Source organism: Acipenser ruthenus, chromosome 21, assembly GCF_902713425.1.
Source record: "Acipenser ruthenus chromosome 21, fAciRut3.2 maternal haplotype, whole genome shotgun sequence".
In the NCBI taxonomy this organism is placed as follows: domain Eukaryota; kingdom Metazoa; phylum Chordata; class Actinopteri; order Acipenseriformes; family Acipenseridae; genus Acipenser; species Acipenser ruthenus.
In genome coordinates, this window is record NC_081209.1 from 31,841,729 (window position 1) to 31,860,199 (window position 18,471).

At 41.4% G+C, this 18,471-nt stretch overlaps 1 protein-coding gene and 1 long non-coding RNA gene across 6 annotated transcripts in view; one reads left to right on the forward strand and one right to left on the reverse strand.

Moving 5' to 3' along the window:
- LOC117428351 (cytosolic carboxypeptidase 4-like) overlaps window positions 1-18,471 on the forward strand; it is a 93,096-nt gene that overhangs the window by 57,859 nt on the left and 16,766 nt on the right. Inside the window, exons 19-23 of one of the 2 annotated variants that reach the window (XM_058995615.1) lie at window positions 1,089-1,218; window positions 2,241-2,372; window positions 2,825-3,001; window positions 8,736-8,896; window positions 17,878-18,421. In XM_058995615.1, coding sequence (XP_058851598.1) covers window positions 1,089-1,218; window positions 2,241-2,372; window positions 2,825-3,001; window positions 8,736-8,896; window positions 17,878-17,884 — 607 coding nt within the window. In that variant the 3' untranslated portion in view covers window positions 17,885-18,421. Of the gene's footprint in view, window positions 1-1,088; window positions 1,219-2,240; window positions 2,373-2,824; window positions 3,002-8,735; window positions 8,897-17,877; window positions 18,422-18,471 lie in introns of those variants that run through there. The other variant, XM_058995614.1, reaches the window with a different exon arrangement.
- Window positions 1-18,471, reverse strand: part of LOC131699172 (uncharacterized) — an 85,582-nt gene that overhangs the window by 11,581 nt on the left and 55,530 nt on the right. Inside the window, exons 2-4 of one of the 4 annotated variants that reach the window (XR_009308070.1) lie at window positions 10,860-10,967; window positions 10,420-10,522; window positions 2,999-3,385 (exon numbers count right to left, since the gene is read on the reverse strand). This is a non-coding gene — a long non-coding RNA (uncharacterized LOC131699172). Of the gene's footprint in view, window positions 1-2,998; window positions 3,386-4,479; window positions 4,531-10,419; window positions 10,586-10,859; window positions 10,968-18,471 lie in introns of those variants that run through there. The other 3 variants (XR_009308069.1, XR_009308072.1, XR_009308071.1) reach the window with 3 other exon arrangements.

The window sequence follows — 18,471 nt, forward strand, 5'->3', positions numbered from 1 at the left end:
TTCTGTAGTGTTCTACCTTAGCTGCCATGTCATTAAAAGAATAATAAAACACATTTGTTCAAGTAAAGTGTGTAGCGCCCTACCTAACACTGTAAATAGAAAGTATGCGCTATCTATCCCATTAGTCCTCACCTATCAAAGGGAAACTCAATTACTTTGTTTGGTCTTTTAAAGAAAATTGGATTTTTGGAAATCTAATGTTAGGTTTGTATATATTTTTTTTGCTCTTTTCCTCAAATCTGCATCTAATACGAGATGCAATCTCTTCAATTGAAAATTCAGAGGAAAGGATGCAAGAAACTGAAATCAACCAATTCAGCAGGAAAACAAGGAGATATACATGATGAAATTTCCACTGCCATTGAAGCAAGATGTCATTTTTATCTGTTCTTCTTGTAGCAGGTGTCCTTAATATAATTTGCGCACGTGCGTATTTTAGTTGATACGACATACATTCAGCATGGAAGTAGTATAAAACTCACAGCCCTTTTTTATTTTACAGTTGATACACGATGTATACAACCTCTATTTAAAACAGGATTACAATTCAAGCCTGGTGTTAAAAGCACTGCAGAACAAGAATAATACATAAAGCAAACGCTGGTGCAGCCAGAAGACCCAGTGTTTGAATCTCATCTGAGATAATACATGAAACTAGTGCCAGAGAGAGCCACCAAGCCCCCAACACACGCAAGGGAAACAAAATCATTGAGGCTTGAACCTCTAACCTAGAAGGGACATATGTGTCCCACAAATAACATCTTTGCAACGAGGTGGAGCACGAAACAGCGTTTAAAATGTACTGAGAGGCGGGATCTGGTCATCCACATGGTCAGTTTCCTCCTCAGGAAACTTGACTCACTCTCAAATGTATTTTAAGAAGAAACCGTTTGAACAGCAGCTTGATTCCTTGTATACCCGAAGTGTTTAACCCTTTCAAAGCCAATACAGTTCAATGGTAAATGAATTCCCTTCACAGCAGGCATCTCAAGGTGATTTAGGTGAGCTAATGGGCCGTGGATGTGCATTGATCAGCGTTGGCATGGCTCCCTGCTGTATGCTAAATGAGCTCTCCTGTTTGATTTCAGGCACCGCTGCTCTCTGAGTGGAGAGGACCTGAACAGACAGTGGATGAAGCCAGACCTGAAGCTGAGTCCCACAATCTACCACACCAAGGGCTTTCTCTACTACCTCAACAGTATCGGAAGGACTCCGCTGGTGAGTGTGGCATTTCAGAGCCCTTCAGTACCAACTTCACTGATCTGTGCACATTTCATGTGCTGTATTTCACGTGCTGTATTTCATGTGCTGTATTTCACATGCTATATTTAATGTGATGTATTTCACATGCTATATTTCACATGCTATATTTCATGTGCTGTATTTCACATGCTATATTTAATGTGATGTATTTCACATTCTATATTTCACATGCTATATTTCATGTGCTGTATTTCATGCTTGTCAAAGCAGTAACGTGTGAGTATGAAGGGTTTGCGCAGGCGTGTCAGAGAGAGGCTCTTACACTCAATAGCATCTCTCAGTTTCACTTCCTTGAGCTACAGAGAAATGTATCAGTGACCCCCCTCCCTATTCCCAAACCTGCCTGTATAAAATCTGCAGTGTAACAAGAAAAGAATGTATAATCAGCATAACTATTCATATGCTATGAAAGGCAGATGTGCAATTGACATTTGGCCCTGCACATCTTTTTTTTCATATATCTGTGGCAATCCCAGCAGGCACAGATAGCTGTAGCTGGCCTTTCCTCCATAGCTCTGATAGCGCGCCAAAGGTTATTAGTGCTGAGGCTATTGCCCTTGCCCAGACTGAGACAGTAAAACTTTGTTCAATGTACTCGCTTGAACAATGAAGCTCAATTGTGTTTTCAAATTTAAAGTTGAACTCTCTTATACTGTAGATTACTTACTTTCAAATGAAAATACATTATTTTTATTCCTTTTGACATTTGACATGGCTGTGGACTGCAGCACTGCACCTCCAAATCAGCTGTATTCACAGAATATGAATGGCAAGAGCAGTGAAAAGCTAAACACATAAAATGAGCTATGAAAAATGTATTCATATTTTTGTATGTTCTGTACAAGGCTCAGCACAATCTTGCCTCAATCTCATATTGGAGGCCTTGAACAACTTCTTAGAGATGATATAAAAAGGGCTCATTCTGAATGCAGAATGGGAGATTCCTGCGAGCTCTCACCCCATTCTAACCCCTCCAGGTATTCTGTGACTATCACGGACACTCGCGGAAGAAGAATGTGTTCTTGTACGGCTGCAGCATCAAGGAGACATTCTGGCAGTCCGGCTCCACTGTCAACACTGTGGCACTGAAGGAGGACCCTGGATACCGGGTACGATCCTCCTCATGTTTAGTTTACCTGTCCTGATCTGTGTGGTGCACAGGGGCCCTTCCAATGCACCAATCTGGACAGAAAGATGCTCTATTAGTAGGTATCTCAATAAAATGCCTGATCTGTGTGGTGCACAGGGGCCCTTCCAATGCACCTATCTGGACAGAGAGATGCTCTATTAGTAGGTATCTCAATAAAATGCCTGATCCGTGTGGTGCACAGGGGCTCTTCCAATGCACCGATCTGGACAGAGAGATGCTGTATTAGTAGGTATCTCAATAAAATGCCTGATCTGTGTGCATGCTGGGACCAGTCACAGATAGAGGACTGTGGCTGTTCTGTGGTTTATCTGAGTTTATTTGTTTGCCTTCCCTAAGCAAGGCTGCAGTTCCTTGTGGTGTAATGGGGGTGGAGTTTCCATTAGGACTGAGGGAGAATGTTTGTTGTTGCAGACTCTTCCCAAAATCCTGGACAAGATAGCGCCAGCATTTGCCTTCCAGAGTTGCAGTTTCCTGGTGGAGAAGTCTCGGGCGTCGACGGCACGGGTGGTGGTGTGGAGAGAGATGGGGGTGGTGAGGAGCTACACCATGGAGAGCACCTACTGTGGCTGTGACCAGGGGCTCTACAAGGTGGGTCCTGCAGCTCTCTGTGCTGGGTCAGGGATGGGGTCCCTTCAGTAACTCCCTTCCCATTCACGTTCCTCTGTGGTGGTTGGGTATCCCGGAGTTGTGTTTAGGTATCCCGGAGTTGTGTTTGAAGAGAAGATGCATGAACAAATTACAAGCTTTTCCTCCATTTCACGCCTGCTAAATGCTTGCTACTTGTTAAGGCTGTCGTGCCACAGGGCAGGAATGTTCTGCTAGCGTGACCAAACGGGGGCAGTCATTGGGGGGAGGATTCCGTATCTGCAGTCGATGGATTACAACAGATCAGACATCAAAACCAGCAGCTTCAGGCTCAGTGATGCAGGGATTAGTCCAGGCAGGACGCAGGCAATTTGTCTAGATAAGTGCCTTTTAGAAATAACAAAAAAATGAAAGGAAAGGTCATTTGTTGCCGTAGCATCACTCGATTTACAAGCAAAGTAACCCCTGTAAACATGACCTGTGGAAGATGCTGTATCAGGATCAGATCATGTATCACTGCACACCAGCTCTCTCCATTTATTAAACAGGTTTGAGACAGCTACCACCAAGCTGCCTGCAGGCCCGCGGGCTTCAGAACCTGGTGATGACATCATCACTGCTCCTCAGTGCACCTAGTCGCCTTGGAAACCAGGGAGTGAGTGGATGCATTTAACCAAATGACATCATCACTATGTAAATCATTTAGATGGTGTCTACAGTACATCGTCTTTGTCACCGGAAATCGTAGGGTTTTGTTTATCTGCTATATAACCGTACCTGCGATAAGCAGTATTTTGAAACAACCTTTTAAATTGATCACAATCCGAATGCCATACAATGCAGGACATTGGAGGGGTCAGCTCTCCAGTCAATATACATTCTTATTCTCAATGAAAGGTGCACTTAACTTAACTTAACTATTGTATTGATTTTCACAGGACCTCGTTCTTCGGCATTTATTATTGTGTCTAGCAATGTGGATAAGTAGATCATATTAGCAAAAACTAAACAGATGTTTGCAGGGTTCAATGTGGCAGCATTATGCACACTGTAGCTATAGGCTTTCTCCATTCTCTGGCCTCAAGGACAGATTGTCAGTGCCATGCTGGTCCTGCATATCCAATACATGATTTGATTGTTTTATTGTGTTGATTGCCTGGGGGGTGATATATATATGTGTGTGTGTGTGTGTGCGCGTGCGTGCGTGTGTGTGTGTGAGTGCGCATGTGTGTGTGTGTGTGTGTGTGCGTGCGTGCGTGCATGCGTGCGTGTGTGTGTGTGTGTGTGTGTGTGTGTGCGGACAGTGAGGAAGCTCGGCAGACAGGCCTGAGGTGACTTAAAAATATTGTCTAGACTTTCTTTCATAGCATAGTCAAAAACATCAGGAAATTACTGAACAACATGATTAGCTGTTTACCGTTCAAAAGATAGTAAGACAAGCTTGCAAGGCCTGACTGATGAATTTACCTCCCCTCCGCCCTCTCCATCTCACGCTTATTCTCTCGGCCTCTTTTTCTCCACTTTAATTAGCCCTGTTGTGTGTAAAAATAGATCTTTTAATATGGTTCTAAAATGAGCAGCATTCTGAATGCTCTTTGAAAAATAAAAAAAGAACATTAATGTATCCAAATGGTGTGACAAGTGTGACAGACCATCATGGATCTCATGCAAAATGAACTGGAGTGTCCCTCTTCAAGTTTGTACCTGAGTGGCCAGCACAAGCCTCCTGAATTCAGCTCTAATTCATCCCAATTAGCGGCCCCCGCTCAACATGGGAGCCAGCGCAGAGAAGAGAGGCTTAATTCCTCTCTCAACCAGTCAGTAAATCAGCTGCAGGTTCACTAAATTACCATGTATGAGTGTCCATGTTCCGCCGAGAACAATGAGAGGGGCCTGTGATCAAAAAGGAGTTGAAAACACGCCTTCTCTTTTTCAGACTGGATTAGACTCTGTTAATTCATGAATACAGCAACTTCCAGAAGAGGTTCAATTCCACTGAACAGAAATGAATAGAGCAAGTTCTTACATTAAAATTGGGATGTATGTACTTTGTGGGATACAGAGTACAGTACACAGTACGTTGCTTACTTAAAGTATATTCTGAAAGTAAAATACAATGTATTGAACATGTTCTTCAAACATAAAACATAAAAACGGCTGCAATTATTGGGCAAAATAAATGCTATGCAAAATAGAAGTGTTTAGCATTGAGGGCAGAGGCACTTTGTTGAGTAAATTGTCAGCGGTTTTTCAAACTGGCACAGACTTAAATGGGTGCAGAAACCTAGTTAATAGTCTTCTAGAGGACAGTGTGCACTGCTGCCCACATTTCAGACTGCCTGCCACTGTCGCACTGTAATATCAGCTGTGAATAATTGTGTACAGGCTTGCTTTTAAATGAGAACGCAATCTAAACCCAGCACAGGTTTGTCACCCTGGTTGAGTAGCTTTGTTCTGGTGGCAGGGGTCAAAACATTAGCTGATAGGGCTTCTAATAGAGAAGGAAATATCATTTAATATCTTATTAAAACCTTACATTACAATTGACAGCCTAATACAGGATGCATACCAAATACCATGATACAGCTCTGTAATAAACAGCGTCTTTAAACTTGCTGATAAGCACGGCACTGCTCTGCTGTTTCCTTAATGGGACTTCCAGAGACAGGTAGGTCTGTCAAGTGGAACTAGAATTCTTATTTTATTTATGTAACATTAGAAATTCCAAATCCCCCAGGGAGCGTGCAGCGTGGCTCAGCTACACAGCACATTGCAATAGGACTGCTGCTTCTGAGCCTTTCATCAGATACTCTAGTCTACAAGATGGGAGCTTAGCTATTTATAAGACTCTGTAAACTCTTTAGGGCTTTTTTCTTCTGCTATGGTCCAGCATTAAAATATGAATAATGTATGTCTATATCAATATCTATATAGGGGTCCAAAGTTGTATCACTGCTCTATCCATTAATAATAATGCAGCAAGCCAGACTCCCTGCTTAACAACAAAAACCAAAGTGCACTCGTTGCGTCTTTCATATACCCTTTAATACCCCAAGGGCTCGAGCAGCCCTGAGTTAAACAGAGGCATCAACCACAACATTACTGTAAATACACATGAAAGTCAGGACATGAAGTAAGTGCCCAGGGTTAGTACGAGAATGGATTCAGGGCCATGTCCCCTTTAGAAGCTCGTGTTCTCACGGTGTGCTGCCTGAATGCTGTTTTGTCGTTTTCTTGAATCAGATTTTAGATAGCACACAGACTATTGTATTCAGTAAAATACTTTGAAAGGATGGTACAGTTTGCCAGGTTTGAAGTTTGCTTTATTCAAACCCAGTAACGTAAAGGCTGTAGCCGTGGCCTTTTCAGAACATTCCAGGCTCTCTATAAATATTATGCATTATTAACATGGCAGGGTTACGTTTACATGCAAACATTTTATTTAAATATCCCCTAAACCTAAAGCCTCCTGCCCCCCTATAAATGAAATGTTAGCAGCCCAATTAAAGCAGGTAGCTGCAGGCTTGTGAGACTGACTTGGAGTCTGCTCCTCCAGCCGCAGTGCTGTATAAATCGGTCTCCATGCCTGCTGGTGCTGCATACTGATTCCAGCATCTTCACTCACTACACAGAGCGAGGGGATCTCACAGGCATGGCAGAAGCTTATCGATCAAAAGCACAAAACTCTCTGAACTTCAGTCTTTTAAGAAAAAAAAGCATGCTGTAAAATGGTGACTTGAATTTCCCATTTGATGGTTTTTTTCCAGTAGTGTTCACTTTGTGACTATCTCTGTTTAGAAACCAATATTATTTCATAGTTACTCAGCTCTGCCAGCCAATGCTGCTGTCTCCAGGGCAGGTTCACAGCCTCAGAGCCAGGGGAGTCAGCCGGGGAGTAACAGGACAGCAGCACCGCTGTGTCTCCCGCAGCCACGGCTCAAGCATTCACTTCCAGCTTCGGCTCCCTGCTTCCCCTCCACCTCCACAGTGATGGGGCTTGTTTTCCAGGAGAGGGGTTATCAACACAGAGCCTATCCCACATGGAACCAGGGCCATGCGGTTTGACGATGACAGTAGACACTGTCACTTACAATAAAGATAACAATAGTCTTTCCACTGCTCTTTCAAACAAGTTCGATTCAATCGCAGATGAGAGGAGAATCTACTTTATTGATTTGGTTAAATTGCAATTTCCATCCGTCGAGAGAGATTTTTCTATCCAATGAACAGAAAAAATGATTAAGTCTGCACTTTCTTTCAGAATTCGCTTATGACTGTCCTTTAAAACATAATTATGATTTCAAAAAAAGAAAGATATATCCTAATGAATTCATAGCAGTCATAACATGATAGGGCAAGGTTTAAGTTAATTATTAAAGTCTGCCATATTGTTAAATTAGGTGAGATACACTCTCCTATGAAAACAATTAGTAAGTTCTGCATTTAATTTGGGCATGTGCTGAAACTAATTTGCTTTCTTATTAATAGGACTCAGCTTCAGCACGCTTGGTTCAGTATTAAACACAGCCTTCAATTGAGCTGATGTTTATGGAAGTAGCTATGGTGCAGTCAATTGTTCAGAAACACACTCAGCAAACACACACACTCTTCTTAATAAGAGCTTATTCGTGTTTTAAAAGCCATTTCTGTGACAGAGTCATCAGTTTCCCTCAGACTGGCCTTTTCTCGTTCCTAAACGTTTCTTATGTTCTTAACAGCAACACCCTAAGCTGAAGTTACATCACTGTTCAATTGCACTTGGTCTGCGGTAATCTGCAGTCTAACTACACTTTGCTTTTTGTACCCGTTTACTGCAGGTATCTGTCATGAGCTTGAAGTAGCTGTCAATATATGTGAAGCTGTGAGAAACGTCATAGCGGCTGTCAGAGATTTTGATAGACTGGGGTGTCAGAACAGCAGATAGCTTGACCAGCTACTGAAGCGAACTGTGATCCTGTCACGTTGTAAACACAGAAAGAATTGATTTTCCTCTGAGTAAACAGCTACAGTTGTATGCATCGTGCTCATGTAACCCTTGTCGGCGTGCTGAATTCTGACTCTCCTGAATGCTTATTGTCAGTGAGATGGGCTGCTCCTGCGGTCAGGGTTGTCATGGAAGGTGGCGGGATCTGTGCTATCAGTGTGTCCCCAGGGCACCGCAGCTCACTGCACACACACTGCCACTCACAGGAGACAGGCGGGGCTGTCAGGCAGAGCCCCTGCCTCATTGTGAATGCAGACCCTGCTTTACACATCACTGTGGCTGGGTTCAGCTTTGAAAAGACACGGCTTATCTACAGAGGAAGCAACTGCAGGAAGGAAACAGCTAGATAGAAAGAAATAATGAACCAGAGAAAGAGATAGCAGGAGAGAGCAGACAAGTAAAAGAGGAAGAGTCCCGCAGTAAAACAGTGTTGTTCTGCCAAAAACACTACACATAGAGAAGAGAAGAAAGTGTTTATAACGGTTATATAATCTAATAGGTAACACATCCTCAGCGAGGCATAGTCAGAGGCCATCATTTTACACAAGTAATAGAAAGATGCATATCTTTATCAGATCATAAGGTGTTTTGCTCCTCAACCATGCAGCAGTTTGGGAAAGGGGAATGCATGTTGCATGTTGTTTCCCTGTTGAATGAGTTTATTTCCCCCACCTCTTTGCAAGGAGGCTGGCCTGTATGCACACATCTGCAAGTGAATGGAAATGCAATGAAAAGGGTTGCCTTCATCCCCAGGGTCTGCAGATTGGAACTCAGGAGCTGGAGGAGATGGGCTCCAAGCTGTGCCAGGGTCTGCTGGCTCTGAAGAGGAATTCTCTGCTGTACAGCAAGCTAATCATCCCTGCGCCTGCACCCGGAGAACTCAGTGACAACCGCCTGGATCACAAGCCCAACAGGTGAGCTTGTGTTAGTGTCCCGTGGATTCAAGGACAAGCAGAGCTTCAGAGGAGCTTCAAGTCACACCTCTGATAGGCCTTTCAGAATGGGCTCTCCAATGAAAGTCACAACTTCTCCCTTCCCTGGTGCAACTTCTATTTAACTAGGGAACGCGTTCCCTCCCCCAGATTCCACCCGCACAGTGCCAGGCTCAGCGAAGCTCTTCTGTTTAACTAGGGAACGCGTTCCCTCCCCCAGAGTTCACCCAGGCCTGGCAAAGTGACCCCAGTTTGTGTTTCTGTCATGTGACTGGTTGTGTGTTTTTATCCGCACAATGCCAGGCTCAGCGATGCTCTTCTGTTACGGATCACCCCTGAAGAGTGAGATGAGGTAATGGGATATATGCGCTGAGAGTCAAGCTGTTACTTGCAAAGCTGAGCTTTTTGAACCAGTACTCTCGGCCAAATTAGTCCATGCTGTTGTGATGGTAACGTGGATTTATTGTGGTAATCCACAGCCTCCGTTCAATAGTAAAATATAAAAGAAGCTTAAGAAACTATCCAGTTAGTGAAAATATTTCTGTAATTAAAATAAATTACAGCAACAAAAGCAAGACCGTTAACCTCATCTAGTCAAACCCACATGGAAAGAACATGTTTTTCAGTTTATATATATATATATATATATATATATATATATATATATCATCTAGAAGGCATTCATGCACAGCAACGCTTTTTCCAAAAAGAGGTGCCGACCGTCAGGCACTTTATATATAATGTCTCTGCAGAGTTAAAACTAGTTCACAGCGATGACATATAAAACATGTATACTCTGCTTGCTGCCGCTCGTAGTGATGAAATTGGTCGCACACTCAGAAATCTCTTATTCTTTTAGACTTGACCGCTAATAATTATATGCATCCGATTCCTCTTGCATTTTGTTTCAAAACGTTTTATTATTTATTAAAACAAAGCATGAAACAAACACAACGCGTTTGACACATAGCTGCATGGACACAATAGATACAATCGCTGCAACACCTGATGAAGACACACTGTGTGTCAAAAAGCATTGTGTTTGTTTCATGCTTTGTTTTAATAAATAATAAAACGTTTTTGTAATATACATGGTGAATCTGGGCCATTCATTTAAAATATATAGCTTGTCAATACATATGAAGCAATGTGTCAAACACATATAATTAACTGAAGGAAACTATTCCCAAATCCAATGGTAACTCTTCACTATTCTCAACCCTGGCAGCAAGCCAGCTGGGAGGGGATCATTTTCTGGGAAGACTGGGAGCCATTGCTCACCCCTGGATGCCAGAAACAACCTTACAGCTGCTTTGTTTAAGCAGCCACTCGTACATGCAGGTGTTTGTGTGGAGTGTTGGTCCCTGGAGGCTGGATTAAATATAAATACATATTCAGGGCAATCTTAAAATGTTCCAATTGGATGCACAGTTAATACATCAAAGCAAAGAGTAAAGTTAGAAATATCTGATGGCTATGTTTTTAATTACACTATTAACACTCACCCAGTCTGCCATTAGTGTGGCTTAGACAGTCGTCTCCATTCAGTTTAACAGCTTCTTATCAGCTGGCAGCCCAGACTCCTCACAATTCTGCAGCTCCATGTTTCTGAAATAGGGTCCAGCAGTAAACTGATAGAAACGGCAGCATAGATAACTGCACTATTACTGCCTGGGGACAACAATTGAAGATCACGTATTACCTCCTAACTGCAGATAGGGAGCCGCTAACCTGCTGTCTGCAGTGCCTTTTGTGTGTTCTGCACTTTCAATGCAATGTAAAGGCATGTGAAGACCAGACAGACAGATAAATAGAAGAGTACACACACATCTGCATTCCGTGTTAAATCAAACACAGACAGGGGATGCTATTGGAACACTAAACTACTCAACATAAGAAAGGTGTGTTAGGAGATCCTGTAAGCACTGCCTGGTTAATTTCCTACCTGTTCAATATCTTTCACTCGGTCGTCCGCAGCAGCACAGTGATCTGATTGGCAGGGCTTTGATCGTGGTGCTGCAGCCTCCTGCCTCTGCAGCCTCTGTTTTTGTTTCTGAAAATCAGGAAGATAGATTTTATTAATATAAAATGAACCAAGGTTGCAGATTTCGATTTAGGAGACCAGCTTACGGAACTTGCAGTGGAGGAGATGATGGAAGGCATATTGAACACATAAGAAATGAAGGAATAAGAACATTTAATGAGAATCCCATTTACCCACATATCAGAACGCTGGCTGTTTAGAGCAAAGTACACAGAATATTTAAAATTCAATATCAAATTAAAAGTCACCTTGGGGTAACGAGCTGTGGTAAAAAAAAAGAAATCTGCACCACGAACAGATCCAAGCTCTCCAGCATGGAATGATCATTCCCAATGCTTCTGACCCTGAGAGAGCTGGAGTGAGTGTATCTGTGTAATTCATGATACTATAGGATGGCTAGATGATTCGTGGATATGGATTTCCATCCTGTCTCAGTGAGCCGAGGCGCAGGGTTTCTTGGGAGTTTTGTGGTTTGCTTCATGTCGTTTCTTGGAAGTTTTGTGGTTTGCTTCATGTCATTTTGTGGGGTTTCTTTGGGGTTTTCAGATTGTTCAAGGGTGTACCTGTTGCATTGCCTGTTTCAGGATATATTCTCAGAGTTCACTCAGTTTACTGCATCTGTAGGAGAATGCAGGTCTTAGAACAAAGCCACTGTCACTTTTAAAATAACCAGCTCCCCCACAGCTTATGAAAAGCCTTCATGTTTTTGTTGTATAGGATAACAAGTGCTGAGCTTTCAGTGTCTGGATGTCTCCTGCCTGCATTGAAGTGGCATTTTGATCCGTCTAACTGACAGCTAACACAGCTGCTGTCAACAGATGAATATCAGTCCCCCTGAAACTCTTCCCTCTCCAGGATGCTGGTTGTGTGCATTCTGCAAACCCACACCACCTTCATACTCTTTTCTTCTATCATAGCCCAGGCTTTTCTGCAGTCAACAGATGAATATCAGTCCCCCTGAAACTCTTCCCTCTCCAGGATGCTGGCTGTGTGCATTCTGCAAACCCACTCCACCTCCATACTCTTCTATCAGAGCCCAGGCATTTCTGCAGTCAACAGATGAATATCAGTCCCCCTGAAACTCTTCCCTCTCCAGGATGCTGGCTGTGTGCATTCTGCAAACCCACTCCACCTTCATACTCTTCTCTTCTATCATAGCCCAGGCTTTTCTGCTGTCAAGCGCTTTCTCTTTCACCTTTTACCATTCTTTCAATAGCTCTGCTTGCTTTTTAATGTCCTTGTACAGAGAAAAACCAATTGGGTTTTTCGTATATCTATAAAGCCAAAGATATTAATCAAAATTCATTCAAAAATGAAGAGCGCCTCTTTTATTACTTCAGTTTCATATAAGCATACGCTACAATCAAATCTCTCTTCTGTAGGGGAACAATATATCTGTTAAATCGAATATAAATTCATGTAAAAAAAAAAACGAGGTAACACATTGCATCAAAGTGATGTACAGGTTAATAATGAGTACCAGTAATCTAAATGTAATTATGTCTGAATTCCTATTGAATTTATATTGAAGTAAATATTTACCGCAACATATTTTCTCAGGAAAATGCAAATCATGTAACAATTGCAAACCGCGTTCACTAATATCTCTCCACGCAGGACATTTCACTTAATTGGCAGGACAGAATGAAACATTAGAGGGTAGCCATTAAGGGTATATTGTAATTGGAATGTCATGATGAGCCAGTGGTCACAAAGTAATCAATGCCAAACACCACACAGAACTGCTTTGTATTTGCAGTGTGAGGATTTGTTTGTAGGGTCAGGATCCCGTTGGGAAAGTGCATGCAGGCTTGAAGAGCTGTCTAGTCATTTTTAAAGTCAGAAGGAATGGCTTTTGTAGGAGGCTGTGTGGTCCAGTGGTTAAAGGCAAAGGGCTTGTAACCAGGAGATCCCCGGTTCAAATCCCACCTCAGCCACTGACTCATTGTGTGACCCTGAGCAAGTCACTTAACCTCCTTGTGCTCCGTCTTTTGGGTGAGACATAATTGTAAGTGACTCTGCAGTTGATGCATAGTTCACACACCCTAGTCTCTGTAAGTCGCCTTGGATAAAGGCGTCTGCTAAATAAACAAATAATAATTTTGATTTGCCATCTTCTCTAGATGTTTCAATGGTAACACTTTACATGAAGTGTCTTTACATAGCAGCTGCATAGTAAATTCATGTGTACTTACACATAATTAGAGGGTTATTATGCAGCTATAATGTACTTAACGTGTAAATCGTTTTGCATGATATATGTAAGTACACAATTGTATCAGAAGGGTTAGGTTTAGAGTTAGAGCTGAGCTTAGGGGGTTAGGTTTAGAGTTAGGGTTAGGGTTAGAGTTAGGGTTTTATCATGCAAGAAATGTCCACATTAAGTTCATTACAACAATGCATAATAACATTGTAATTATGTGTAAGTACACATGTATTTGCTATGTAACTACTATGTAAATACTATGTAAATAGTAATTAGAGACACAATGTGAAGTGTTACTGTTTCAATAATGCTGCCAGCCAGGTTTGTCTCGCCCCTGCCCTCCTTGATAAGTGAGTTCATAGTCGTCTCTCTGCTCCAAAAGACAGAACATGCTCCCCACGCTGGTTATTTATGAGCGTTCGTTTATTTTAACAAAGGAGCCATAACTCACGGGACACGGTTAACAGAACCCTTTTATTGAATCACATTCTCGTGTGTGAGGCGCTTTGGAAAAATGTGCTTTTGTTTTACAGCTCATATGTTCCATGTACTGTTTTTGAATTTGTATTTTATTATAATATAAAACATTTCTTCATCAAAAGGGGATTTTAAACTTCAACAATGAGAAACATGCACTTCAGAACGCTTACAATAGAATATATAGAGTGGCTGTCTCTCCAAATCACAATGTGTATCTGTCAAAGGAGCTGGTAATGCAATTGAAAGAGTGACCATCGCAACTGCTGGAATAAATCAACTGCAATCAAATGAAAAGGGCGTCCCAAGAGGATTATTAAGGCAGAGCTCAGTAAACAAACATTTCAGTGCGTTTGAATGGAGATATCAGGAACCCTCTAATTAGGCTTGTTACTGTGTTGTTTCTGTGATTTGAATGCTTGTTTTTTATGTCATACCAAGCTCCTCTCTTCAGCTGCTTGGAACTGTACCACATCCTTGGAGCAGCGGAGCAGTTCAATGGGATTCTCAAATGAAATGGTGATGCCGAGCTATAACTGAAGTGTGTGCTCCAGTGGCACAGGGAGTGGGCAATCAGATCGAGATCCACAGTGAACACTGCTGCCCTGACTTACATAAAAGAGATAATAATAATAATAATAATAATAATAATAATAATAATACAGTTTAGAGTAAATAGTTTTGAGAATCAGCCATAATGTGTTTCAGTGGTTAACAACAACTAAATAAATGAAATAAAAATCCTGCAAGCTAATTGTGGGTGGAATGAGATGCAGCGTCTCAGCTGAGAAACAGCACTGTATTAGAGAAGTGTGAAGCTCTCCCTCCCTCTAGCTGTTTCTCCAGCAGGACCATGCTGAGGGGCATTGCCGTCTGCTCTCATTGCGAGAGGCTGGCAGCGCACACACAGAAGCTGCTCAACAGCAAGGCTTCATTGACGATAAAGAACAATTCCCATTTTATACGGAAACCACACTGCTCCCCTAGAGGCTGACTGCAGCTACACACATACAATAGGGTTATTTCATCTGTTTATTTAGGACCATTGAGCACATGTAGCTTTAATATCTCTTTTCAAACCCCACACACAAGGTAAAGGATCAGTAGGATAAGCAATGGAAAAGTAACACCCCCTCCCTTCCCCAAAATACAATGAATCAATCAAACTGGTTCCCTCCTAATGTAGTAATGGTTAGGGTTGTCAAGGTAATAGAAAACACTATTACAGCACTACATTATAGCGCTTCACAATGATTTCAATTAATGTCCATTATTGAGTAGTTTATATAACCTATGGCTGTTATTTCGGGTCCATCTGTTTTAAATGGATTTTCCCCAATACACTTTAATAATAATAATAATAATAGTAATAATAATACTAATAATAATACTAATAATAATAATAATAATAAAGCTACTCTCTCTCTCTCTCTCTATATATATATATATATATATATATATATATATATATAAACTCTTACTTAAAAAAGACTTTGACAGCATTGATTTTTTGTACTTTTTTTGAAGGCTAAGGCAGTAGCCGTGTCTGTAAGTGCCTGTAATGTTGTTAGACACAGTGCTTTGTGAACAGCATGTCTCCTCTGCTGGTTAGAACACTGCCCCCCATCGCCAGACCTCTGCACACCCATTCAATCCCACAATCCCACACTCCAGCCACAGTGGGCTGCTGCCTTTACTGGGGAAATGAAATAATTTGTGTGATTGTGTGATGCGGTTTAGCTCAGGAAATACATTTACTGTACCCTGTCAAGACAGACAGAGATTCATAGGAAGAAACGGCCCAGGATCTAATGCACGGGCCCCAAGGGCTTTGACAAGAGGAGATCCAAACGGTGATTCTGTTTTGAAAGACCACCCTGCTACTGTGTAGTGGAAATCATGCATTATATCAGTGAGATTATACCATGATGATCTGTGTGGCAATGCATAGTCTGTACAGGAATGAGGAATAATATTATAAAACAACAATCTGATATGCAATACGATTTCCCCATCAGTGACTAACCCTGACCCCACCCCCAACCCTAACCCTAACCCTGCTTTTGGTATTCTTGATAATATATCTAGATACGATTACCTTAGTTTGAACAAGGGGGAAATTGCTGTTTCGGATTTTCTGCTGTTGTTGGCAGCAAGAGTTCACAAAAATCCTGTTTTTGTAAATTACATTACGAGCTGTTTGAGGATGCCATTGTTAACTTGTATGGATATTGTGAACAGATGGTAACAGGACAGTTGTGCTAGTCAGTGTTCACAATGTTAAAGGACGAAGCATCTATTCAGTTTGCAGACACACAGTGAATATATCATTTTAGATACAAATAATGATTTGTCCTTGATTAATAATCAACATGTTAAATAACGTATTTCCCCTGTGGATCTATAAACTAAAGTGTTTCTGAAGACTGTAGACAAAGATAAAAAGCTTTTAAAATGTTATTTCATATCAAATGGATTCCTATGAATGTGATTACAAGGTGCACATGCTGTAACAGGCAAGGCAAACTTTCGCAGTGAATCACTCACTCCTGTTTAAATAATTGAAGCTAGTTCCAATTGAGTCCAAGCTACTGTACTATTAAATGGCATGCAATCATTTTCCACATTTCCATTGCCTTGCCCTTCTTCCTGCTTCAGCAGTCATGTCATTAAAAAGAGTGTGAATCCATTGGCATTATCTGTGTTTGTCCACTCATTCTATCAGCTGCATCAATGAACTCTTATTTTACATGTTTGAAAGATTCAGAATTCACCTGCTGGCGAATTTGAAACTGTGAGGATCTTAAAAGAAAAACTCCTCTCATTATTACCCCAAACTGTGAAACATTTAATGCAGTTCTTCGATATTGACAACTTTCTAAATTACTGCCATTTACAAGCGTCTGTTTCCATTAGCTATTGTCTGAAGCAATCTCAGTCCTGACTGACTGAATAAATGCTGCAGTTTGTGAAAAAAGAATAAAAGATGATTCCTGAGGCACCTGACAGAACATCCCGGTAGTTTTGCTGACAGCTTTGAGCAGCAGTGAGGATGAGCCAGCCCCATGCCAGCCTCGTACCGAACGCGCTCCTCACAATTATCTATGGCATTTAGCAGAGGGATAACGTAACATGGTGTGCAGACATGTAACACGGGCGCACATGCTTCTGATTAACAAGGCGCTCGTAGGCTTGTTTTCTTCTTGATATGGGATTTCTGACACTTTACTGTTTGAGAGTGACACCAGATCTCAGTAACACTTTAGTTAGGGCTCCGTTAGAAATGATTATGAACAATCTATAAACGTGTTATTAATTATACTAGTAACAATTACAGAATATGATTAGAAATAATAACACTATTATTATACACTTGCGCCATTGGTTTTTTTGCCATTGTTTCTAATCAGATATAGTCCGTCTGCCTGTCTTTGCCAAGCTGTCTGTCTTTACATGTCTGTCTCCCCAATTGTATGAGGCTGCTGTGTTTCTGCAATACAGTTATTATATGAGTTTGCCATTGTGTTTGTGTTTTTTTGTGTTGCTATTGTTTATAAAAGCTTATAACAGAGGCCTAAACTAAAGCACTCCCCATATCTCCGCGTGGGGTGGAGGGGGTTTCATGCTAATCAGATTGTAATGCTTATGTAATTGTTCCAATTAGAATCTGTCTGAGATGAGAGGAGGACACAAATAGGTGGATTGAGAAATGAATGCCATGCAGCTGCTGGCTGTCAGAGCAGCAGTGTGACGCTATGTTTATTAATAGGGAGATCTGTACTGTATTTACACTTCTAGCTCAAGTATTATTATTATTATTATTATTTATTTCTTAGCAGACGCCCTTATCCAGGGCGACTTACAATAGTAAGCAAATACATTTCAAGTGTTAGTATTAGCACTTGCTAGGTGGTATAGAGGGGCTAGGGTTACTTACCTGCTCTGGGAAAGCTTGTCCTTGCGCTAAAGACAGTGAAGAACACAGGCAATTCAATTGAAAAAGCCAAACCGCCTAAATATAGAAATGAAAGACTGTGTTGCCTAATACAGTGCTCCCTCACTATAACGCTCTCAATTATAATGTGCCTCGGATATAACGCTCCTACAGCATGTTCCCCAATTCCCTATACTAGTGATTCATGCAATATTTCTACAGTAAATACAGTGCCGGTGTTGTTCAAACTGTAAACAACTTCTCAGTCTAACTTCCGTTTCTGTCTCTCCCTTTTAATACAGTATCTGAACTGAAGAAAAGCTGCGCTGGCACTTTATAACACAGACATCTTATTCAGCATTCGTTTTAAAAGTGAATAAATATTAGGCCTATTACATGGTTATCTTTTTTAATGTGTTTACTTTTTCGCTGCGAGAGGAGCTGCAGCTTTCTCCGGGAGACGAGACGCTTCAGCCCCGCTCTGGCAGCCGAACCTGGGGCGAGCCCATTCCCTCATCCCCTCGCCCTACCCGCTCTCCTTCTCGCACTTGGTTTGCTTGTCTGTCGCTCCGAACTGAACTCCCAAGGCTATTTATAGTTTAAAAACTGCTAATTAAAATGATCCATGAGTGGGAATGTTACCTTTTTTTTTTTTGTAAAAATATAGCGTTGATTACATGGTGCTTTATGCATGGTTAATTCACAGAAATTTTTGCTTCACTATATGTGCGTTATAGATAGTTATTTTATTTTGTATTTTAGTCGGATGTGTGTTGTTATGTGTCCCTCTGTTGTGTGTCCCCCTGAGACCCGCATTATAGTAAAGGAGCACTGTGTGTGTGTGTATATATATATATACACAGTATACAAACATTCTTTAACAATAAATGTGTGCA